The sequence below is a fragment of the Lagopus muta genome, chromosome 17, assembly GCF_023343835.1.
Source record: "Lagopus muta isolate bLagMut1 chromosome 17, bLagMut1 primary, whole genome shotgun sequence".
NCBI classification, from domain to species: domain Eukaryota; kingdom Metazoa; phylum Chordata; class Aves; order Galliformes; family Phasianidae; genus Lagopus; species Lagopus muta.
Window position 1 is genome coordinate 4,542,330 of NC_064449.1, and position 25,394 is coordinate 4,567,723.

At 40.7% G+C, this 25,394-nt stretch overlaps 1 protein-coding gene across 6 annotated transcripts in view; it reads right to left on the reverse strand.

Moving 5' to 3' along the window:
* CABIN1 (calcineurin binding protein 1) overlaps nt 1–25,394 on the reverse strand; it is a 92,754-nt gene that overhangs the window by 48,700 nt on the left and 18,660 nt on the right. For 4 of the 6 annotated variants that reach the window (XM_048963883.1, XM_048963880.1, XM_048963879.1 and 1 more), the window contains exons 24-30: nt 25,081–25,342; nt 23,511–23,771; nt 22,739–22,890; nt 22,041–22,219; nt 14,213–14,395; nt 12,194–12,531; nt 7,543–7,656 (exon numbers count right to left, since the gene is read on the reverse strand). In XM_048963883.1, the coding sequence (XP_048819840.1) occupies nt 7,543–7,656; nt 12,194–12,531; nt 14,213–14,395; nt 22,041–22,219; nt 22,739–22,890; nt 23,511–23,771; nt 25,081–25,342 (1,489 nt within the window). The remainder of the gene's footprint in view (nt 1–7,542; nt 7,657–12,193; nt 12,532–14,212; nt 14,396–22,040; nt 22,220–22,738; nt 22,891–23,510; nt 23,772–25,080; nt 25,343–25,394) is intronic. The other 2 variants (XM_048963882.1, XM_048963881.1) reach the window with 1 other exon arrangement.

The window sequence follows — 25,394 nt, forward strand, 5'->3', positions numbered from 1 at the left end:
TTTCCTAGGGAAGCAATGGGGTGGGGGGGGGGGGGGAGGAAAGCTGTTTAATATCCACTGGCACAAACGACAGTTTAAAACGCCATGCTTGGATCTCCAGGGATTTAGATTTATTGGCATCTTTACTCGCTGGGCCTTGAAAGCCTGCAAAGCCAGCCAGAAAGAACAGTGTGTATATACTGAGGCAGAAAACTTTGCGAACGATGGACATTTTTCACTGATGAGTTCTGTTTTTCCAAGAGGATGGAGTGAAGAACTGTAAATAACATGTTGGGCAGAGGTTAAAAAGTTATCTAGCTTTTTATAGGCATCTTTAAGATTTCATTGCTTGCCCGGTTTCTGGTCTTAATCCAATCACTACAAATGTTTCACTTGCATGGTTAACTCCTTGCTCACCTTTGTTTTCAGAGTTGGCATTAAGATTGCATGAGAGAAAGAGCACACAGAAAAGCATGCAAGAGACAGCACGATCAGATTCATTTGTAGTGAACTAAAAGCATTCTTCCAGTTTAAACATTAGAAAATCTGGACAAGACGTATATGAGTACAGTTGCAGAGTTATGTTAACATTACAAGTGGGAAAAAAAAAGGGAGAACAAAGGAGACTGGCTGGTTACTGGAAGAACAACAGCTATCAGAAAAGAAATCACGCCACCTTAGCTCTCATTATAGGGGCAGTGAACATCAGTGCTTCCTCCACTCTCCCTTCCCTCAGTGGAAGCTATGTGCTCTACTGGATGACAAAAATAATGGAAATTACTATGCTTATTTGACTAAAACAAGTGGATTCTCTAGAAGCTGCCTTATCTACGTACAAACATTCTGTCTGCTTCAGATACAGACGACAATATCAGCAAATGTAACAAAGAGTGAGAGAAAACAGTCATTCTCTTCCACACACCCACCTCACAAATTGAATTTCAGTCACAGCTTCAGAAAAAAGTTAGTGTCACCTCATTATGTGCCTTAATTAACCGAATTATACAAACTCTAATTTTCATTTAAAAATTTTCTAGACTTGGTGATTTAATGCAAAAATAATCTCACAGATGTGAGTTGCATTTAAGCAATGCAGACGTACCTTCCTGCGCCTGCAGGATGCCCACCTGTGATCACAGATGAGCTCCTCTGCCCTGTGGTGCATTGCTCACGGACTGCTGCTCAGAATTAAGCACCCAGCTCTGTGCCATGGTATTGCTCCACACAGGTGATATTTGAAGGAAGATTGAGCAAATCAACAAAAACCAAACAGGACCAACATCAAGGAGCAATGGATGGGAAAACACTGATTTGGTTTCACTCTGCAGTGCTTCAGACTTCAGCTCATGCCACAATCACAAAATAACTGCCTTATACAGCTGATTTTGTTTACAAATTAAGTCACGGGATTATGAATCATTTGGTTCAGAAGGGATTCCTGATGGGGTTATTTATTCCTGAGAAGCTTTCCACGCAAATATCTCTTCACCCACACCAGAAATGGTTTCCTCACACAGCTGAAGAACAATAGCTTTGTAATGACATTAGGCAGGAACGTAGGAAAAGCAATGAAACACTTGTTAAAATTTCAGAGGCAGCAAGCTGGGCAGGCAGCACATTAGCTCCAACACATCCCCAGTGCAGAACAGCAAGGTCATCCCTTGTCTCGCCTTGAGGAGGGGTGCTGGGTGACCTGCACAGCCCAACTCACACAGCAAAGCTTCCCTGCAGCACAGGGGCTCCTAACAGCATGGCAGGGCACTGCTGACAGTCCTCCTTCCCACCCTGTCAACCATTTCAGCGAGGAGCTGGCTCTCCTGGCAGATGAACAAAATGTGCATGTCTTGTACTGAACTTCACAGCTGAATGCCTCATAGTCAGTAGAAAGCCGACAGTAAGAATTTGCATCGACTGAACTTGTACTAATAGTAAGCTCTTTGTAAGGGTCTCTGCTGGGGCCTGCAGTGAGAACACAGACATTTTATAGATGGAACAGTCCATCTCCTGGAAGGATTATGTCTTTTCAAGTAGGTGGGGACTTAACCATCCTCTAACCAGATAGCTCTATCTGCCACATTACAAAGCATGAATACAACAGACTGATGACATCCGTTGTCATTATTTTGTTTTATCAGCTGCACAGAAGTTCAGTCAGTGGTGGAGGCCATCTTTTCTAGACACAATTTTGTGTGCCACCAATTAAATGCTACTAACTCTAATAATTTGAAGTGTTATCTAGCTGCCAGAATCAAAAGCTCATTTTTTGTATTTTTAATGAGCCCTACAAGTATTTTGAGTCCTTTATGATTTCTGTTACCTGTTAGCTGCATAAAAATGGCATCCGAAACTCTCAAAAGCAAGAAGAGCAAAACTGAACAGCCAAAGCCCTTGTGACTTCTGGGATGTCACTTGAGTTTTGTTGTTTTGTTGTTTTGTTTTAAAACTTGATTTGGCATCCTCTCATTCTCACTTTCACGCAAACAGAAGTGCTAAAAAGACCAACTTTTTTTCTTTTTTTTCTTCTAAATTGCAACCAATGAGCAAGCTCTAATACACCCATTAGTTCTCTTGGACCCCTATACACGACTGAATACCAGCTCCAACCATGCTGAGGCAGAACCTCAGCTCACACAGATTCACAGTAAACTTCTTTGAGTTCTTCCCCTTCCTCCCCTCATTCAAATGGCACTATTTCTCTTAGGAAACTCTTCCCATGCAGCAGATGTCTCGGAGCTGGGAGCACATTTGCCGACTGAAAAGACACGCACAACTGATGAGCAGAAGAGTAACCCAGATCTATCAGCAGCCAGGGACAGAAAGAAAAGCAGAGCAGCTGAAGTTATAGGAGAGCAACCTTGGGCTGATGTTGCCTCTAGTTTCAGGCTTTTCCAAACAAACTGAGGCTACAGTCAAGCTACTCTTGGCCCTGGAGAGCATTTGGGATTTCTTTGGGTTAACACCGGTAGCAAACAGGCTGGATAGAACAAAAGCCTGGAATACCCAACAGACTTTGTTTCATAATGGAGACCATCCTAACAGATTTCATTCTTCCCTTCAGCGATATACATCCAGTTTTCTCTACCACATCACACGGCCAACAGACATTAAAATGCTGTAGCAAATGTTGCGTTTTAATTCAAGTTATGGAAGTCATTAATGCTGAGGTGATACTTCAGGAGCTGGGAGAAAAATAAAAGGTCTGTATCAGCTCAAAAGAAAATCCCACATACTGAGTGCCACGTCCTGACAGTGATCAGTAATGTGCCTAAGGGAAGATATAAAACCAACTGAGGCATACAGTGAAACTTCTGTGATACAAATTCCCAGCTTCCCCCTCCAACAATGCTGACGAACTTTTCCCCTACGATTTTACACTGGAGACTTCATCACAGCCTTCATTTCCTATGTCTCAAATTCACCCATCTAGCTCCAGCTGTACAGAGCCCCAAAACACAGTCAGCCCTTGCTGCTTGCTCTCCTTTTCAGAATCATTTTCCTCTGGAAAGATTGAGATGTAGCTTTCAGAATCTGAAACACAGCTAGGGAAAGAACCAGCTATTTGAGGAAAGCAACCAAGTATGCACTGGTTATCACCCTCTTGTTAGGAGAACTGCCATTAGAAACCTGCAGCACTCATCCTTCAGCTGCTTGGTGCCCAGATCTCACAGGTCTGTACATCAGAGGTCTGTTGGCAGTGCCTGCTTGCACCCAGTATGAACACAGGCAAGCTGAAGGAAACCACTGCTGTCTCAGCTGGGGGCTCCAGTGGGTGATGCTGCCTTTGTGTGACCCTGCTTATTCAGACCACAGAGTGAAGAGCTTTGGGGATGCAGCAGAGAATAAACATACCACATCTCTTTTGGAATTAAAAATAGAACAATTACCCTTAACAGTTTGCAGCCTTGCAAGACTTCATGCACACGAATGTCTGCACTATATAGAACGTGTGCATGCAGAGTTTTCATATATTTACTTATGAGGAGAACAGCTATCAAAATTGGAAATCAAGATCTTTATTACGGGAAAATGTGCCAGGAAAATACAACTCCAGTGTATTAAGCCATATGGAGAAGTTACTGAGACACTGAGCTCAGCCATCAAAATGCTTCTTCCACAATCACCACCCACACACAGACTGATGAATACTCATCATCTGTGCATGAAGTTTCACTTTGTTTTATTAATGACAGCACAAAATCTGAATAAATAAAAATGTGCCCTGCTATATAAAGCAATGTTATGGTGGTTTTTAGATTTTTGTTTTTCCCCGATGAATTAATTTCTAATTTAGTTACTATAGAAACCATTCTGGAGCCCTGTAAGTTTTCCTGCATATTTACACCCACAAAGAAGAGGAAAGCTGGAATGAACCCTGACACAGAGGTTATGGAGAAAAGTGCAAGTGGTCAAACAAAAAAGACTCCTGAAACACTGCTAAAACTTCTGCAAGTCTAACTGCAGTCACCACTGCACCAGTCCTAGAGCTTTGGGGCTGTTCTCCTTCATTTGGGAAGCAACAGGTACAGTGATGCAATGAGCATGCTCTGCTTGAAACGTATAAAAGGGCCAGTTCTGCACATCCTGGTATCTCCTAATATGTCAAATAAGAGGAAATCAGGCTAAGCAAACGTGTCTTTTTTGTTCATTCTAAAGACAGTAAAAATGAAGAGATTTGAGTCGCAGCTGAGTGACAGCTAACAAATTGGACCACAGACTGACACACAGTCGGACACGCAGTCCTGCAGTAAAAGCGAACGGGAGACAGTTTGCCCCATGTTTATTTCTTTTCATACAGTGCTCTCATAAACATTTCATAAATAATTCTACTAGGAGTATGCATGATTTATAAAATGTCTGCGAGCAGCAGGCTGGCACAGTCCCTGCTCGTCTTCGAGCTGCTTAGCTTTCTCTTGCACATTATTGTTTGTACTTGTAAAAACAAGCCAGCTGTAATTTCAACAACCCTGAATCTGTGTCTGGTCAAGAGACTAAAAACACTATTGCTACTGGCTCCAATAAAGTATAGGATATGGTATTGCTGTGATAAATTATATTCAGAAAGCCACTCAAATATTCGCTTAATTCTTCTGTAGCATGAAACCTAAAGAGTTCTCAAAACCAAAACCAAACTCGTTATATGGAAGAAAACAGACATCCTACATGAAGTGTTTCTGTTCAAAATACCCCAGGGAAGGCATTCATAAGCTTAGGTTAGCCATTTCATTTCTGAGATTATGTGACTGCTTACTTGTGTAGCAGTCTTTGGAGTTCTTGTTTTATCACCTGAGTCTGTGAGCGAAGACACCAGCGGGGCCAGTGGGCCGTACCACCATCTGCCTGTGGTGGATGGCACACAGGTCTGCACTCTGAGCACTGATCCAGATGGTGCAGCACTCGTGCTTTGCTTACACTGCCAGCCTAGGAGCTCTGCATGGGAACGAGTTAGTTGAGGTTTAACCCAGACAAGCTCCCAGAAAGGTTTTTCTTTCCAAGTTGCTCACAGATTTAGGTTTGCCCCATTCTGGAATGTCAGATGACATTAACAGTTTTTTTTCATGTGTACTTGTTGCCATTTCTCTCTCAGATCTGGATTTTCTCACTGTGCTATGTTTGTGTCATCTGTACTGGATTACTGCCACATGTTCGACACAGAGCACTGCTTCAAGAGGATTTTGAAAATACAGATAGTAGAAAATAAGATCACCAAAATATTTAATCATGCTAAGCTCATTATGTATATAGTATCTGTTAACTCTGTTAAGAGTAACCTGCATGCCTGGAGGAGTAATCAGGATGTTAGCACCAATTTACCAGGACCCCCACAAGCTGTGCCAGCCATCCCTGGTTATGCTGTCACCACAGCAGAGCCACACTGCAGAACTCGAGTCCCCAGTGAGAAATGTCTCACACCTGACTGCAACATTTTCAATGCAAAACTTGGGGCTAACACTGACCTATGTCCAAGCTGAGGCCATCACTGTGACTTATTTCCTCACTTTTCTACCAGTGTTGCTGGTACATTGCACCAGGCTAGCATATATCTTTCATTGAAAACTATCCTTTATTTCAAAGTGTTTCTCAATCCTAGCATTTTTCATCTTTCAGAGTATAAAAATACCAATATGGGGAGTAAAGAATGATTGTCCTATAAAATAACAATGGAAAACATGCACCTAGTACTGAATTCCCCATTCCTCAAACATGAAAATACATTCTTGACACTTAACGCTGCGATGATGAACAAGTCAGCCATGATCATGCAAAACTCACACGTGACTTTAAGAATGATGAATAATTTCACTAACATCTACAAGAATACTTGGTCAGCTGGGCTGGAGATGGATATTCACAGGTGTCAAGTGCTAATCAGAGTGCAGGATTCTTAGAGAGAATGCAGGCAGATACTGAAGGACAACACCATGCAGTCATCAGTCGGGCCACAGCTGTTTGGTCCACATCCTATCAGGCTGGCAGTAGTTGTTAATGACATTTTTTTTTCCAGAATGACATTATTCTTTTCACAGATAAATCCAGGATATCATTTTGAACTGCTGTCAATATCCCTTAGTTGTTCAGCCCAGCCGAGGGACTGTAATCAGAGGAAAGCACTTAGCAAGAAGTTTGTGCAGAGGTGCTAACTAACAACATACAGCAAAGATGAAGATAGATGTTAACAAGTATAAAATGGAAATAAATTTCAGATGAATCAAAATCAAGCTAGGCTATAGCACTGCATGGGTATGCACAGGCAAAATTCTGTCACTTCAATCACAAGAAACCACATCATAGTCCAGAAACAAACGGAACATTTCTAGGTCCTTCCCACACACCACAAGCCACAGAACAGTTACAGAATCCTATCACAAAAGAGCACAAAAAACTAGAACACAGCACAGAGAAGCCACAGATACTGAAGACAACAGCAGTGCATTGGGCCTCAGTTGCAGCAGGGAATTTGATACATAAGTGCATGTAGAAGTCTCATAAGTATGATTTCCTATGTTACCCAGAGAAGCAGAGACCACCATGTGGACTAAAATATATCACATACACAGGGACAGTCTATTAGACAGCACTGCTGCTGGGCTGTGTGGCTTGGAAATATTCTTTTTCTGAGCTAAAATATAAACGCAGAATAAAAGAGCTCCTTCCAGCTCCTGAGATTTCTGAGAGCAACTGGCACTACTTGTTGAACTTGAGAACTAAAAGTCCATTTGAGAAAGAGTAAACAAGAGGATAATTACAATTAATAGAATTATAATTTTTAGAGAGTTCTCAGCCACAAAGTACATGGTAAACGATGTGTAACAGAAGTGCTGACACCTCCCAATATATCAACCTCATCAGAAACAAACCCTCTCATGTGTTTCCCTCCACGAGGAGAAACCCCAGCAGAAACCTCTATTCTACAGTTCTGCCTTTCTGTTCACTAATTACGTGGCTCATTTAACACACCTTTCCCAAATTTTACATCACCATCCTTTCAGAAGTCTTTCAAAGGAGAAACAGGTGTTAAAATGATAGCTGAGAAATTAAGGATATGTTTATCAACGGTAGACTTACATTGAAGAAATTGGTCTTGTTCCTCTCGCAGAAGAGGCCCTGTGCAGGCATGTGCTTCAGCTGCTGCCAGGGCACGCCACTGCCCAGCAGCACATCACGGGCCCACTGCAGGTTCTGTGGAAGAAATGGGGCAGGTGAGTTGCAGGAAGGTAATGGCATCACTTGCTTTGATTTAATATCCTACCTATTGCAGATTGCTGCTGTTCCAGCAGCATTTGTAGATATGTGGTTTGGGGATGACGTCCCTAGGGAAAGATAATCCAGCTTGCTTCTCAGAGTGAGCACTCAGACTGCTCAGCTCCAGCTGAGGACCAGTCAGTTCCCTATGGCTGCAGAATGCCACCTTGTATCACAGACTCATAGAATGGCCTGAGTTGAAAAGGACCACAGTGATCATCTAGTTTCACTCCCTGCTATGTGCAGGTCACCAACCAGCAGCCCAGGCTGCCCAGAGCCACATCCAGCCTGGCCTCGAATGCCTGCAGGGATGGGGCATCCACAGCCTCCTTGGGCAACCTGTTCCAGTGCCTCACCACCCTCTGGGTGAAAAACTTCCTCCTAGCATCTAAACTAAATCTCCCCTGTCTTAGTTTAAAACCTTCCCCAGGGCTAACTGCCAGCAAACCCACCAGCATTAAGGTCAAACACGAGAGGTAAACACTAAGCTTAAAACTGTGGCCCTCTTTCACTGGGCTGCTTAATTCAAGCCTTTTATCTTTACTCAGCCCTCCATGTAATTTTACTTGATCTCTTTGGAAAATTCTGTGCCTATCATCAAATTTAGTTAATGCTGCTCAATGGATTCACAAAGAAAGCACTGGTAGGGGAATAAATGATAGACAACAATCACAGATTTCTAAGAGCATTACCTAAGAGATGCATGTACATCTCCTGTTGGTTGAGAAGTAAGGGACAGCTGTTGGCACTGGGCAAAACATAGTATTCAGGATTACCAACAGATGGGTCAATTATTAATTGCAAGGTTTTGCTGACAGTGGTTTTTATTTGCTGCATTTTTTTCTATCAGTATTAGAAAGTAGCATTAGAGTTACATCACACTGAGGATGGTTTGTTTTGGTTTGTTAACTCTCTTACAGAGCAGACAAAAGAGACGAAGCCATTTGGTTCTATGGACAGAAGTAAGTGCTCAATTCAGATTTGTTTTCTGTGGACTGAAAATATGCTTCTGTGAATCTTAAATGTGATTAAAATCATGTCCATCTGACAAGTATACTCCACTCGCAGTATCACCTCAATACTTGTGCTGTTGGTAGCAAAAACCTTAGCTTGTTTTCCAGATGATTTTCTCTACAAGATTTTGATGAAACACTAAAAGCTCTGCCTAATCATAAGTGCTTTGTCCGAGTGACAGCAGTCATGCAGCAGTTGCCAATGTCTTACAGAACTGGAATGTCCCCTTTAGCAAAATGCTGATCAAGAGAGCTGAGCATAGGAAAGATTATCCAGATATTTATGGATGTCAAAAACAGTTCATTCAGAGAATTGATGCAGGTGTTTAGCTATAGAGGTAGTCCTGAATCCAAGTTTCATACTGAAAATATCCAGAGATCATGAAGGGCAGTGTCCTGCTCTGGTGCTCTGCTTTGCAGGTGATACTGACCGTTGTATGTATTTGGTACATGGAATTCATAGGCTTTCACTGACTGTGATGACAGTGACCTCGGCGAGAGCAAAAAGATCATCCAGACAAATGGGACAATTATCTGGGACTTCACACAATCAAAACTAATGGGAATAAAAAAAAAAAATGTACTTACAGACTTTCCACTCCCCTCCTCCTTAAATCAGCACAATCAGTTATTCCTACTAAATACGCCTGAACAGCTCTCCCAGCTCATTAGATTTCACAGTCTGCTCTGCTTTGTTTTTAGCTGATGAAGTTATGAGCGCTGGGTGAATGGATCCAGGACACAGCAGAAGGGATTTATTCCTGTTGGCACACTGCTTGTCGGCCTGAACTGCTCGGTTTAGCTGGCTGACTCAGGACAATTATAAAGCACTCTTTCCAGTTCCGCTGTTGCCTCCCACATCTTCATCACCCCAAGATTCAAAGGCAAGATGACTGACAGGTAAAATAAATTGCCACAGAAAGTTTACTAGCATTGTTAAAATGGAAAAGAAAAATCTGTTATGGTCAAGTAAATGGAAATCTCAGTCACCTCAGAGATGGACACCCATAAAAAACAGTGACAAAAAGCCACCAATACCTAACTTGGAAACTCTGGGAAGTGCTGCTTCACCCTGACACCATTAGGCACGTACTCACTATTCACAGAGCTTGTAGCAATAGTGATGAACAATGTCCTGCCGGGTCCTGTCTTCTTCCCTTCCAAAGAGTGCCAGCACTCATTTGGGAGATAAAGACTGAACATCACAAAGGATGAAAACTTCCAGAGAGACACAAGGTGAATCGGAAACTGAAGCTACTCCCAAAACTAGTGATGAAGCAACTTCTGAAAATTCACCCTTGCTTTCCTGCATAACTGTTTCAATAAAAACCAGCTGTGTAAAATTTCCTGTGATAACAAAATAAGATAAATAGCCTCCAAAGAATACGTGGGGTTTTGATAGGGGGGAAGAAGAAGTTAAATATACGTAGTCCAAGATGCGTAGTCCAACAGTATGAAAGGTTTTTGAAAAAGATGTTAAAAAGAAAGCTCTCTACTATTTCTATTAATCTTTCAACAGCAAAACATGTAATACTGCAGAAACGAGAGAAAACAGATTGCATACAGAAAACTTGTTTTTCTGTGCAGTGTGGAGACCTGCCAATCCTCTGCTTTCCTGGCGAACCATGAATTCTGGCCATCAGTCTCCATTCTTCATACATATTCCTGGCACTGGTACATAAATGCTGAATTTTCCAAGATGGTTTATATGCATTTCAAAACTCATCTCAGCTTTCTAAAATTTCCCAGTAACTCAGTCTGCCTCCAAAGCAACTCAACCTGATCTAGTTTATTAACTTCTTTGGTTGGGCTTGTCACCAGGACATCCAAGCACACTTCTCACTGCAAATGCAGATCCTTGTCATGTTTTTAATTTGCTCAGGAGTGAAATTCCCACCATAGATACATTAATGTACCATTAAACCATGGATATTCAGCACTGTTCTACAAAAGGACTTAAATGAGTTGTTTAAGAAAAAGAATTCTAACCCAATCAACGTCTATCGTCTGTCTGTATCAGTTGGAAGTCTGGGGTTTTGTTTTTTGTTGTTGTTTTTGTAGTGCTGAGTAGTTGTTTGTTAGAGAAATAATAAAATTGGGTATTAAAAGCCAATATTGCTCCTTGAAACAAACCTGATAACTACTAGGCTCACATGAGCAAGATTCAATTTTTCTGAGACAAGATAAGTCTAGAAAACAACATGCATTTTATACAGAAAAACATCACAATTCAATATGTTGATATTTATATCTGGAGTAGCAAAGGAGGCGGCATCATTGCTGAGAAAAAAATGAAGAAAATATTCTACAAGTAGTTCCTCAGGCAAGGACACATGCTATTTGAACCACTGAACTGAAAATAGACAGGCTTTCTTGTTAAATGTTGATAGAAAATCATTTGTCAGCAACAAGTGACAGATTGCAGGAGTCTGCAGCTCCTCTTAATGATTAGTTTCATGAAAAAATTAACAACTGTCACATACAAACAGCATAAGAATGTTTTCAAAACAAGTTGTCTCTGAAGAATGGTCATATTTGTCTGGATAATCACTCTACAGCCGTATGAAATATTCATCACCTTTCATCGCATTGCTAATACATGCTATTGCTCAATTTGCAGCAGTACTGGAAATATGTTTTCTACTGTGAGTAAATGCTATTATTGCTTCTGTTAGTTTCCCTTTCTTACTTGACTGCACACCAGAGATTTGATTTGTGAAAGCTTCAGTGGTGGGAAGGAGAAATCTGGAAGTCATGCGGTGCAGCATGAGAGAACGCGAGATTTGAAATGCGATATTTGTGAGTTTAAACCTTAATTATGACAATTAGCGAAAGAGCTCTGATAATTTCTACTACTCACACACATAAATAGTATACAACACATATATTACTTTTAATTGTTTCAAATCTGCAGAATCAGATTTTTTACTTTTTAAGGCACCCTCTCTCACCTTACATGCACGCATATAGCTAACATACATTCAAATTAAGGAGGCACACGTGTACATGTGCTGTTTAGAACCAAACTGCTAGTGGTCTCCATGCTTGGATGCTGGATGCATTCACTCTTACAATGACTTCAGACAGCCAGAGAGCTTATCTGGGTCACGTGGTTTGTTTATATCAATACTAAAGCATTCCTGCTTCCAAAGGACTTTTCAGTCCAGTTACTCAGTGGAAGAAACAAGTACTGTCATTTTTATTAGAACACCTTCGTTTAGGTGATGTATCTAAAAGCTAATTCTCTGCTGACTGACAAAAAATAATTTAATTCAACAATAATAATTTAAAAAAAAACAAAAACAAAAAAACCCCCAGATTGTGCAAATCCAAACTAGAGAAACAAACTTATCTGCTGAACTTCAACACCGCAACTTTTCAGTCAGTAGAGATGGTCACACAGTTGATGTACTGAGGCAATAAACACAGCTAGTCAGCTGTTGGATCAGTGCTCTGCTCACCTTGTGCGTCTTGCTGTAAGTGTACAGATAAGCCAGTCTGTAGAGGCTCTTGTAGTGCTGAGGAAAGCGGCTGAGACACAAGCAGAAGGAGGCAACACACTGCTCTGTCAGGAACTTCCGCTGCTCCTCGAGGTCTGCTGGAAGGCCCAGAGGGAATTCAGATCCATCTCCACACGGTTCAGCTTTCTTCTTCCAGTCCCACTGCGAGGGTGGGGGGATTGCTGCTTTGGAGGGATTGCCAGAAGCAGGCTGAGGGTCCACCAGAACTTTCTGGCCAGCAGCCTCAACAGTCTGGTAAGATTCTGAGCTCTCCAGCAGCTCTTCGGATTTTCCTGTAACTGGAAAATTGAGAGAACTAAACATGGCAATGAAAATAACAAAACGGCAGATGACACGTACAGAATGACATGAGCTGCTACAAATGGCAATCCTTTTCTCCAGTACTGCGTAGACATATTTAGCAAATGCTTTCTGAAAAAAATTATGACTGTGCTTGATGTTTACCAAGATAACTGGGGGGATGGGGTGGCAGGGAATCAAGCAAGACTTTAAATTCAATGCAATTCCATTGCAAATAAAGTAAAAAAGAACAGAAAATTAAAGCCATCCTGCCAAGTGAAATCTTATTCTCAACAATGTACCTAGAAGAACACACTTCCAGAATCCAATTTAGGCTCAGAACTATCAGCAGCAGCTAACCCAGCCTTGTAGATGTGCAACAGTTTTCTATTTAGAACATGTAAAACACATAATGAATAGAATAACATACAGCTACCATTTAAATTTATTAAGCCTTAATAAACCTTGACACTGAATGGGATTTGGAGATGAGTCAGGAAGGTACTTTGCAGTTTCAACATTTTTTCTAATAAATGTCAGTAGAGCAAGAATTCAACACAGTTTTCCTAACGGACAACTGACAACAGTAACACAACCAACTCACTGCAAGCCTGAAGAACAGCCCTGGTTTTATCCATCACCCAAAAGTTACTGGATTTTGTGGTTGTGTAAATACCATTAAAAAAAACAACAAAATAGGAACTGATGTATACTTGTTTTGATGCAAACATCACCACAGATTTCCCTGGCTTAGGTATGTGCTGAAGCATTCTTAGGAACAAGAAACCAGGCTATCAAAGTTAATGAGCAGAAAGATGGCAGTGGGCACTTGCTCCTAGAGAGATCAGTGAAATGAATCAGGGCTGTCTATCCACACAGCACGCTTTGTGGTTCTGTGGAACTGGAAGAAATTAAAGCATAGCCTGAACTGTCAAAGAGCCTGAACACACAAAGTGCCCACAACCCAGAACAGCAGGCATAATTAATACACTCGTTTTGTTTCTCTTTCCTAGTGAAGTGTGCCTTCACCACTGCCATGTTCAACTGTGCAAATACTGGAGAGAGGGAAATTCCAGTTTCTGGATAAGGTCTAAAAAAATTCTGAAACAATTTTTCCAGTGGAATTCAGAAGACTTCCTACAGAAGTTTCGTTATATGTGGAAAAGTGTGGTAGAAAGCAATTCCACTCTCCAACAACATAAAATATCCAGTGGAGTAAAACATTTAATTCCACTGCTGCTGCTTTTTTTAAGAACTGAATATCAAGCAGTTGCTTGGTTAGAACAAAAAGTGCATCTGTATTTGGGAAAAAAACTATTTTCATTGAGATTATTTTGAAATGAGTTCTCAAACTACTTAGAGATTTGAAGCATTGAAGTAATAGTAATTAGTACTCTAAAAGAAGGCAAGCAGGTCACAGGGTCACCAATGACAAGAGTTTATCATGATTTCCTGATTTGTAAGGTTTAACAGGCATTACAAATTGGGAAAGATGGCCACATGAGCAAAGCATAGTTTAGCTTAAGATTATAACATATAACATATTATAAAATAAAATCAGCAATAATGCCTAGTGAAAATTCTCAGCCACAGTGCAGCATATTTCAGTGCTTCTGCATGCCAGAAGAAACACTTTAATGAGAAAATACTAGCTGACATTATCCATTAAGATGTGCTTACTCTTCTCCTCAGTAGATCCCAGGATCTCCTTGCTGGGCATCACTGCATCAGCACAGGCCGTAGAAATCCTCTTCTCTGTGTAAGACTTCCTCAGGCTGTCCTGAGAACTGGCAGGCTCATTAAACATATCCTGTGTGGAACTGGAGTCAGACAGCACTGCTGCAGTGCTATCCTGACTCCTCTCTGCAAAACAGATAAAGGAGGAATGAACTATTTTGCACTGATGGAGCTGCACATTGGTAACAGTAACGCAAAACTGCAGCCACCCTGCAAACATCTTCCCAACACAATACAGGATCCTTAACAACCACCAATTCTGTTGTCTAAAAGGTATTTATTTTCTTTCAACTTGTTTACTTCAACTTATCATTTTCATCTCACTACTTTGTGTTAAGAAATGAAAATCCCAGTATTCTTTCACTTCAGGTTATTATAACTAATGTGACAGAGAGCTCCCTGACCCATCAAATTTTATCCTAGAATATAGTCCTGGAATTTGACTCAAAAGGAATGATGCTTAACAGTGACAAGCAGTTAGGTTGAGAACAAAATATTTCAGTTGCTGTATCACCCTAAAATATTTTGCAGCTTTACTGTGCCACTACCTTGAGAAGCACCCAGTAGAATTTAGAGTCTACTGATAAAATAAAACTGAATAACAATAATAGTAAAAATTACTTGTGAAGGGCAAAAAAGAACACAACTTGGCACCATTAGAGAGGAAAAAAAGACTTACAGGAATGATCACTGATGCCACCTATCCTGCAGGTGTTAGATGATGTTCAGCAAACATTCTGAAAGGTGGTTTGCTATGGCATCAAAGAGCTAAGTATAAGACAGGAAAGCTCTCAGACTTCTCTTTTGACTGAGGCAATAGACAGAAGAGTAGAGGTGAATTTGCCTTGACAGAAATAACTGAGTGGAGTGGTGCACTGTGGTTGCTGACAATGTTATGGTCAGAACCAAGCTGCTAATCTAACAACAGACCACAAGACAATTAGCACAGGATCACAGCTGCAGGGGACAAAATTCACACTCAGAACAAACAGACAAGAGAAAACCCTCCACATCCAAAACCAGCCTGATATAACCCAAGTTCTTCTACATCAAGGTTTATCAGAGACAACCTTGCACAACTGAGATGGGAAATGGCCACTTTTCTGCAATATCGTGCCAGCATAATTCCATGTCCAACCAAAATTATAGGCAATTCTCTTTACATTTGTAGCCCCAAACATAAATTTCCAGTTTCTGCTTAAGGTAGAGAAACAGCTTAACAAAGAGACATGCTAATATACGTTGCCTAGGTATTTCCACTGCATTCTTATTCATTAAGTTCCTTGACATGATCAAGAAAGAAAATTTAAAAAAGCAAAGGCCCTTGAGATGAGCTGACTTTTTAATTAAATTTCTCCTTTTCCACCCAAATCACTTATGTTCAAGGGAGCTATGGGCCAGAGATGGATTTACATTATCAGTATAAATCCCTCTGCAGACCTTTAGCTTGCAGGTCAGATTTTCCTTATTAGGATTCCAACAGAACAAAACCACATTTGATACAATTCTTCAGCTTTTCACTAAAACACAAAGAAAACCTTCCCTTTCAATTAACTGATATTAATAAAACCCTATCTTGAAAAAGAATGGTGAAAGAGTATTTGTTCCTTAATTTGAAGCTTTATGGCTGGATAATGATGACAAGTTTTCTACAGAAGAGATATAATCAGGATGAATTGGAAAAGAATGATTCTGAGGGGAGGTCAGCCAAGCTTTCAGTGACTCACTTACAGAGCCTTAATAACATTCTGTGGTACCACTGAACTCCCAGCTGGCATCAGCAAAACATTTACAGTAGCTCCCTTGATAATTTTTAAAGGAAGTTTCTGCATCTGTAGTAAAAAGGCTGAATTACTCATTAGGGAAGAAAAAAGAAAATTGCAGATTTCCAAATTTTGCCATAAGCTTGGAGGTCAGTTCTGATGCGTGGGTTATGACAGATGAAGCGTTAGAATGTCATTCCAGAACTGCTAGACCAGTAACAGATCACTAGGAGATTACACTAACCTCTCTGCATGAGAAGATGGACTATAATTCATATGATATATGATGTTGTACTTCAAATATATGTACTACAGGGAAGTTCTTCTCTAGAGGGAGCGACTAGGGGAGGATTGCCAAACACAGAATTGCTCTCCTTAGTCACTGAGTGTAGCAGAAGAGGCAGTAGCTTTAATTGCAGCAAGAAAGTCCCATGCTTTTCTGAATCTCAAGTTTAACTGCTACTTGCAGTTAAAGAAGAGCATACAGAAGCAACAGAATTGCTGAAGGTTTTCAAGCACAGGTGGACAAAGAGCCATGGTTTGTCAGGTAATCCTAGATGGGCTTTTAACCTCAATGCCACAGTTTGTAATGCAGAACTCGCTGCAGTGGCACAGAGTAGCACTGGAACAATAATAATAATAAAAAAGTACTTTTCCTGTAACAGTGCTCTTCTACCTAGCTCAGAAATACAGATGCTGCGTGTCCCTCAGGTATATATATATTTCCATTCACTGGGAAAAGCTGACTGTAGCTAAGAGAGATATTCACTAGTGTTATTAAGACCACTGCAGTGAAAGAATTACAGAAGCACCGAGGCAGGGTAAGACCCTTAAGATTACCATCAATCTGTGAGACATGAGAAGTAGTTGCTAATTCCCAGCTGTTGATATTTGTCCATTTGGAAGACAGACATTAAGAAGAACATCATAACTTTGTAATAATTATTGCTGTTATTAAAGAAAATTTAATGCAACTGCTAAAGTAAGCCACCTGAACAGGCAGATGTGCACTTCTAATGACAAAGCTCTTACTGCTAAGTATGCCAGCTAGATAAAATCAGCTCATGGTACAAACTGACATAATTTATTCTCAGGGGAGCTGAAGTACAGCTTTACCATGCCAATATAAATAAGGTACTCCATCTTTGCCAATTAATTACTATGCAGCTTTGTAATTGTGTTGCCTGTCCTCCATTCCTTGAAACTTCTTTGAAATGAGAAGAGGAAGGGAGAGGACCTCTGAATGTGGGGGAAGGCTTAGGGAGCCAACAGGGTACAACTGACTTCTTCTGAATGATGTTTTACATATACTCAGCTATAACAAGGAGGAATCTGGAAACATCAGAAACATTCAGCTACTCATCCAAAGCCAGAAACAAGAGGCAGAGAAAGGTTCTTTTTGAAAAGCTATGTAGGAGGGCTGTTCCAAAAGTAATGCCTCCTATTTTATGTTGTTGGCCCACACAGTCAGGGTGTGGGTGGTACAGCAGGGTGGATACTGGTGGTACAGCAATAGAGGTTGAACCTTCCCACCAATATCCATGCCCCTGCTGTGTGGCAGATGGCAGCAGAGGGGCAGTCTGATAGAATGATGACTGACGTGGAAGCACGAATGAAGCAAAGGTGTAAAATAAAATTCCTCCATGAGGAAAAATGGGCCCCCATTGTCAAGCATTGGCACTTGTGAACATTTATGGAGAGCCAGCAGTGGATGTGAGGGTGGGTGGTACATTTCAGCTGTGCAGATTTTTACAAGCATTGCACACAGGCTCTTTTTCATCACTGGCAAAAGTGCAGAGCTAACAGTGGTAACTATGCTGAAAAAAATGTTCTGTAGCTGCAAACTTGCTCTGTCAGACAGTGTTACTGCACTCTTTGTATCTCTTATAATTTTCATGGAAATCAACAGGAGGCATTACTTTGGAATGACCTACATGCATAAGCTCAGTTTAAAGTAAAGAAAATTTCTGCCACAGAGCAGATGGATAAATGACTATGTATTAAATATATATAGATATACACACTCATGCAAAAATAAAGTGGATTCCTTCCAAGGCTGTAGACCTACAGATTCTCTCTCTTTACCCTGCACACTTGACACCATAGCTCCTCCCTTCTTCTGTATGTATGTATGAACATTCTTCCTCATTGCTCTGTGGTCAGAAACATGATGCATCAGACCATTCTCATTTTTGAAACAGTTTCTACCATAACAGGAGACAACATCCAACTCTGCAAAGCCATTTGCATATTACTGAAAGCAAAAGAATTGCAAAGATTTGCATAGGAGCAGGTTAATTACTTGAGGACAGCAAATCCCCTGAACATATAAAGGGAGTTTTCTAATAAAATGAATCAGATGAAAGTCAATGTTTTGTTCATCTACACTGATCACTGAATGTGTTTTGGTAACTTGCAGTCCTATATCACTGTTTTCAGATGCAATGGAGCAAAACCTCATCAGTATTTTCTGTTCATTTGGTCAGATTCTTTGACAGTGCTGCACTAATCAGCAAGAGGTTAAATTGGGGAAAAAGTGAAAATGGAGCACACTGCAATAAACTGGATCTGATTCATTATTCATGGAGTCCAGTATGCAGTCCCCATGAACATCCAGTACCATGTACCAGAATAGGATATGCATTGCAGACCTGAAGCTTTCATTTCAAACTGTGGGAGAGATGGAATTTTCGAGTTAGATTTTAATGCTCCAAAGTGCAGTGCAGACTTTGTTTTTTTTTACGCACAGAAATATCCACCCCATCTTTGAAGCTTATTCACTTGAACATGAGACAGCCTACGTGCAGGACGTTTCTCAGAGATCACCTTCGTCTCATCAGGATGCTGAGAAGCCCCTCATACAAGAAACTGCATCTTCGTAACATTTGCAGAATTACAAGACCAACATACTATGAAGGGAGACTTCTCCCACAGCATGAAGCAAGGAGCCTTTCCCAGTGAGGTTATCATGCAGGATTTGCCAATTACTTAAAGCAAGCCGTGACAGGTAAAAGCAGGAAGAGAATGCCTGGGGAACAGAGATTTGTAAAAAGGTTAGAGGCAGCACGGGCAATATTGGTTGCAAAAGCAATCAGGCAAAGACAAACACAAAAAGGATGATTACATCTAACTACACACAACACACTACATGACATGGATGGAGACTTAAACAATACAACGTTTTAACACTGCAGTAGCAATGAGTACTGAATACATCATCTGCATACCACAATAATTTGTAATTGAATATCAACACCACAACAGCATATTACAGCAAAAAGACCACACAACAACCTCTAGCCTACGTTTGGAAACTTGCTTTCTCTGATCATTATTATTATTATTTTGCTTTGCTTTCCTAACCAATTTTTATGTTTAGCCCCAAATTTAGAAAAACTGATTGAAGCCTGTAGTGCGACTGGTTTTTAATGACTGCACAAATCCAGCTGATAAAAATAACTATGAGCTGGGCCCCCACTGAGTTCCTGATTCTCCTTGTTCCCCAGTTTGCTCTTGGAAAATAAAAAAAAATAAAAAATTAAGTCTCAGGCTTCTACTATCAAATGCAAGTGTTCATTTTGAAGAGTTATAAAACAGCAACAGGAGGGAGCGACAACAGAAAAGACAGGATTAACAGAAGGGAGGAAAGGATCCTGAATGGAAAGACAGGAGAAGAGAAAGGAGGCTGCCTACTTTGCACACATAACAGCAGCTGGTCAGCCACTAAATGCAAGCTGCAACTGGACAGTACTTGTCTCCTTGAGGAGGATCTCTACTAGGAGCTGCCATGAGGAAAACAAAGTTCAGTTACTTCACAGGCTGTACTTACTTGTTCCTTTGTGAATAAGAATCTGTATAGTGCTCTCGTTCTGTTTGTCACATACGATCAACAGTATTGATACAAGAGATATTTACTTTTGCAAAAGTAAATAAGAGTACTGTGAAGCCTCAGAAAGAATAAACATCCAGGCTGACTTCAGGCCAAACTATCCAGCCCGTGAACAGCAATATAGGCAGTTTCAATTACTGTCAGAATGGTTAAGAAAGTCTAGAGTAGTCAAATGATGGATAGTTTCTTGCTATTTTTAGGAACAGTACAATGGAAATGCAGGCACCAGTTTTTTTCAGTGATGTGATTATATGTAAGCTGTCAAGAGCATTTTACTTCAGAAGTATGTATTTTAATGTAAGTAAAATGCAAATGAATGCAGAGAAGCACAATATATGTGAGAATACAAAAGCAGGAGGCTTCCAAGCACTGCTCAGCCTGTTAGCTCTCCTTCCGTCTGCAGCAGCCCCAAGGCAATTATTTCAGTTTCCTGGAGCCCTTCAATGTGCTGTATCCAGAGTTTAGTTTTGCCAGCAACTTACAAAACACAATGAATGATGCAGTACTTCCCAATTCTACTTGTCATAAATGCACATTGCCTTCCTAAAGATGCCCTTAACTCTGCTTCTTTCAGTAGCTGACACTTTGAATTGCTGTGACAGCAGCAAAGCTAAATCCTAGGCAGGCTAAGCTAGCAGCCCCAAGAACTGCTGTGCTAACAGGTGCAGATGTTCCTTAGCTTGCACCTTCAGGCTTTGCTAAGCAGCCAGCCTTGCCCCCATTGGGCAGTCAGTCTGCCAAAAGTCATAATACCTCACTGAGAGCAAATGTACTGACAAGGATAGGACAATTCACCTAACTTATCTGTCTCCTGGGGACACTTCAAGTCTGCAGCACCTGAGCAGATGCAGTCTTCTTAATCAGAACTGCTTCTTATAGGGAACATGGTTTAGGAATAACATTTACTTCCTTCTGTTCTTGCTGTTTCAAAAAGAGGCTAACTGACATAAAAGTCTGACCAGTACACCAACATATCACGTATGTTATCAAGAGAGTCTGATTAATTAATCCAGATTTAAATGCAAGCATGCCTAAAATGAATATTTCTATATTCAATTCAGTGAAAGAAATGAAGGAAGTTCTGTCAGTTACACCAAGAATTATCTGTTGGGGCAAAGGAATAAAGTCATCTTGCAGAGTTTCCAGGTATGTGAACATTTGTTTCAAAACTATGCCAATGTAAGGTGTTCACAAATGACCGTCCTTCAGAAACTGACAGCAGGAGGCATCCCACCCTCCACAAATAAATTCATATCAAGCAGAACACCTCTCCAGGGCCCTACCACATTCTATCAACACTGCTGTACACTGTAGGTATTTTACTCCTTCTCAAGTGCTGATATTCATAAATCCAGATGGATATACAAACGACCAGAAGAACAGAATGAGAATAAAATTCCTAGCCCAATAATAATGTTAAATTACTTAAGCAGTAATTTAATTTCTTCTGTATTCTACACGTTGCAAAATCTTCAGTAACGCTGTGATACCATCCTACCTTCTGCTGCTCTAAGGCAATAACCTGTAAAGATGAACTGCTAGCCAGTCATTGCAAATGATACAAATCAAAAGATGAAGTCTACTGGATTGTCATGCAAATCACTTCGTGCTGATACACAATATATTCAAAACAGTTGCCATCTGCCTCCTTCAAAAAAGTAAAACACTGTTTCATACTGTTTTGGTTCGCTTTTGAGCAATTTGTTTTGTTTCACCCACCGTTCAAATTTTCACCTGGTCAGTTCACACAGGCATTGACAGAGCATTCAGTCTTCTAAAGACTGAATCCACGTCTTCCCTAGTAAGCTCAGACATTTAGCTCTGCAGAAACAAGAAAAGATTACTGAAAACTCAGGCAGCTGCATTCTCCTGTCAACAGCCCCATCTTGACTAAATGACAGGCATCAACGGTGGCAGGTGACAACTTTGACTTTTGTATTGAAAGCTCTGACTGTACATTGATTCTATTTAAAGTACCAAATTCATAAAGCATCAATATTGCCCGTGATACCACAGACCCATCACCCTCCTTGAAATGAGCAGTTTGATCATTTCAGGTCAGACCCCCCATGATTAAAGCACCTCCCTGTGCTGCCAGTATTGAGAACAGGGACTGTACCGTCCGGCGTTGCCTGCTGACAGGGTTTTTTACATTTGACGTAATCGTGGTCAACTGGAGTGGCTGTGTAAGGTGGGGATGTCAGACCTGGACCAGAGGATGAGGGCAGGGAAGTCCCAGGGCCTGGCACTGTTCCAGCTGAAGAGTGAGAGTCTTCATCAACCATGCAAGCTTTTTCCCTGGGAGAGCAAGGAGGAGAAAAACTTGCATGAACGTATCAGTAACATATACAAAGAAAGGAAAGAGACTGCATTATGACATTTCCAATACATTTATCAAATCTTACTAAAATTCTAAATAATGGAGTTTGATCATCTGCTCCCTACCAGCGTTCAGCAGTAGAACATTTATCTCCTGGTTTTTAAGATGACAAAATACGAGGACTGAACTCTCTTAACCTTCAAAATAAAAGTGTTTGCTTTTGCAATTTTCATTGTTGATATAAAAATAAATAAATAAAAGTAGTTTCAAAACAGATCACAAGATCAAAGCTGTTCCATTTTATTCCATTCCCATCTACACTGCACCAATTACTGAGAAGACCTTCTAACTACACACGGTGCCTGATACTGCACATATTAGAATTAAATCTATTCCTTTGGTTTGTTCTGTATTTCATTCGGTTTCGTTTTAATGGTTCATTATTCAGCAGTTTACAAGCATGCCTTTTGATGATGTTCCTAGCAATCAGCACTTACTTTTCTGCAGCTTTTGGGGTGTTCTTCTCCTCACCCCTGGCAAAAGGTCCCTCAGAAGCTTCTTTCATGAAGCTAAGTAATATCTCTGCATCTACTCCAGAATCTGGCTTCCCCACAAGTTTCAGAATGGAAGCATGAAGTCGGAAGTACACCTAGAAAACACCCAAGTGCATTTAGTCATTAGAGAATGCATAGCTCTGCACATCACAAACAGACTGTAGCAACTGCAGTAAACAGTATATGATGGTCAGCTTGTATGTTAACTCATCTGAATAGAATGTGTCCTTGCTTGCTAATGACAGAATCTGAAAACTTGAAAATTTTAATAAATGCAACCTAAAGAATAAAACAGTGAAAGCAGACAAGGCCAAAGTCACGGCTGGGTATGATCCAGATGCCCTGTTTTTACCAGACACAAAGGAAAACAGAGGCGTTATCACTACGGTTCCAATTCATGCATTAACTTCTGCTCTCACAGGTATGAGAACCTTGTGAAACACTCACTTGGATTTTAATCAAACCCGATTGATGTGCTGTGTGCAAAGTGAAAACTGTCCAATATTGAGACTGTACATACAAGCTGGCTTTAAAGCAGGAACAGCCTGAATAACAGACTTCACTTTATTCTCTAAGTTAATCTTGTAAACGTTGCCAGATGCAAGGCACCATTTATGCTCTGCATGCTTCATAATATAAATCATTAATAACTGGTACTTTGTTATTTGTACAGAACACTGCTTTCAAGTCTAGGTATTTTACTTTCTCCTTTTACCTCCAGCGCCTCCATGGCAAGTTCTGGTGGATTATGGTAGTGAATCTTCTTTGGATATCGGGCAGCCTCCTCGTGCAGGTAATGACCTGCCTGCTTGTAATGAAGCAGATAGACAACAGGAGGCTGTTTCTGTTTCTCAGCAATCTTTCCCAGCATGTAGTGAATAAGCCACTCCTCTTCGTCGCCGTCCCCCTCGCAGCGAGATGCTGATGTGAAGCACAGCTTGGCTGTCTCCAACATGCTGTCTCGGCGTTCTTCCATCTGAGATGGAATCAAGCATTGAGAAATACATCAGTTCACAGTGGCTACAATGAAAAATGCTAAAAAAAAAAACCACTCCTGCTCAGAAAAGTTCAAAGATGAGGAACATTATTTGAAGCATTTTCAAGCTTTTGCGTACGAGAAACTCAATCCTGAAAAAGGTATATTCCTGGAAGGAAGATTCTATTGTTCAAACTTATTTTTTAATATAACAGAGCTCTTGTTAAAAAAAAAAAAAAAGGCACTTTTTAATTCAAGTAGTGCTAAATAAACATTCTGATTTAATCCACAACTTCAGATGGTTGGTCTGCATTGTACTTTTTATCTGACAACATCAAATAACTTCAGCACTATCCCTGAAAATCTCTAGCAAGCTCCTTGTAGCCAAGAGGCCACGAGACAGTAAGAGCAAACCTTTAACAGAACACAGACATAAGGCATCATACTTAATTTTCTGAGTAGTTTTGAAGCTTTTGTGATGTTATTAACAAATAACCCTTATCTGTATGTATATATATGTACTGTTAGATGCCACTGCGTGCATAATTACTGGGGGAAAAAAGCCAACCACAACACAACACTTGCCCCCCCTTCAGAACATGTGCTCACATCACCTTCTTGTGCACAGGGTCAAACGCCATACAAGCAGCTACAAGGAGTGCAACTCTAACAGTTACACCTGCAGCTGAGATTGCAAGACTCATCAGTGCTGTGAATACACTGTCCTGGTAAGTAAGCATGCTCCAGTGCCACTCTCTGCAGTTCAACCACTAGTAAGTTTCACAGCACAACAGTCACTCAGTAGCAGTGTTTCTTTACCACTCTGTTCCCACACATTCTGAGCTACATAATATTTGTGAGTCAGAATAATTAAATCAGAAATTCGGTTTACTGGTCCAAAAAGACAGGCGAAACATTTCTCCTTGCAACTCCATCAAGGTGAGAAAGAGTACTTTGCAATTGCTCAACTTTCCTGGGAAAGTTACATGACACTTACAGAAAGGTAAGGAAAACTTTACACAGCCTTTGGGAAAGGTGAGTTATCTTTTAAAGACAATTCAAAGATTGGGCTCAAAATAATTTTATACAGAAAGAAAAACAAAACAACAAAAAGCAGAAACCCCAAACTCTTTAAACAGTGCTTGATGCCAACTGCTTTTATGAATGAAAATTAGAATTTCCAATATTACTAACATTCAGGCCAGTAGGGAGCTACTAAATGCTGCAGCATGTGAATATTTAAGTTATTGTGTCAGGAAAGGCCATTTAGAAGATTTACAAGTCCCCACTACACTACGTTAAGTCTCACCTGCTGCACAACTTCAGGAGGGAGTTCTGATTTCCACTGCTTAAGCTGTCGAGATGCAAAAGAATGCAGGGCATAAGAAATGGTGCCATATTCTATCCACAGGGAGAGGTTAGAGCTGTCGATCTCGAGGGCTCGCTTGAAGCAATTCAGGACAGGAGTAGAGTGCTTCCAGATGGGGCCATCACTTTTCAGTTCGTTAGAGTTCAACTTGTCCTGAATACGACTTGCTCGAGCCAGAGCCATGCCTGCCCATGAATCAAACCTAGGGAAGCAAGAAAATAAGGTATCAACAACCTCCTCACACGCACTGCGCT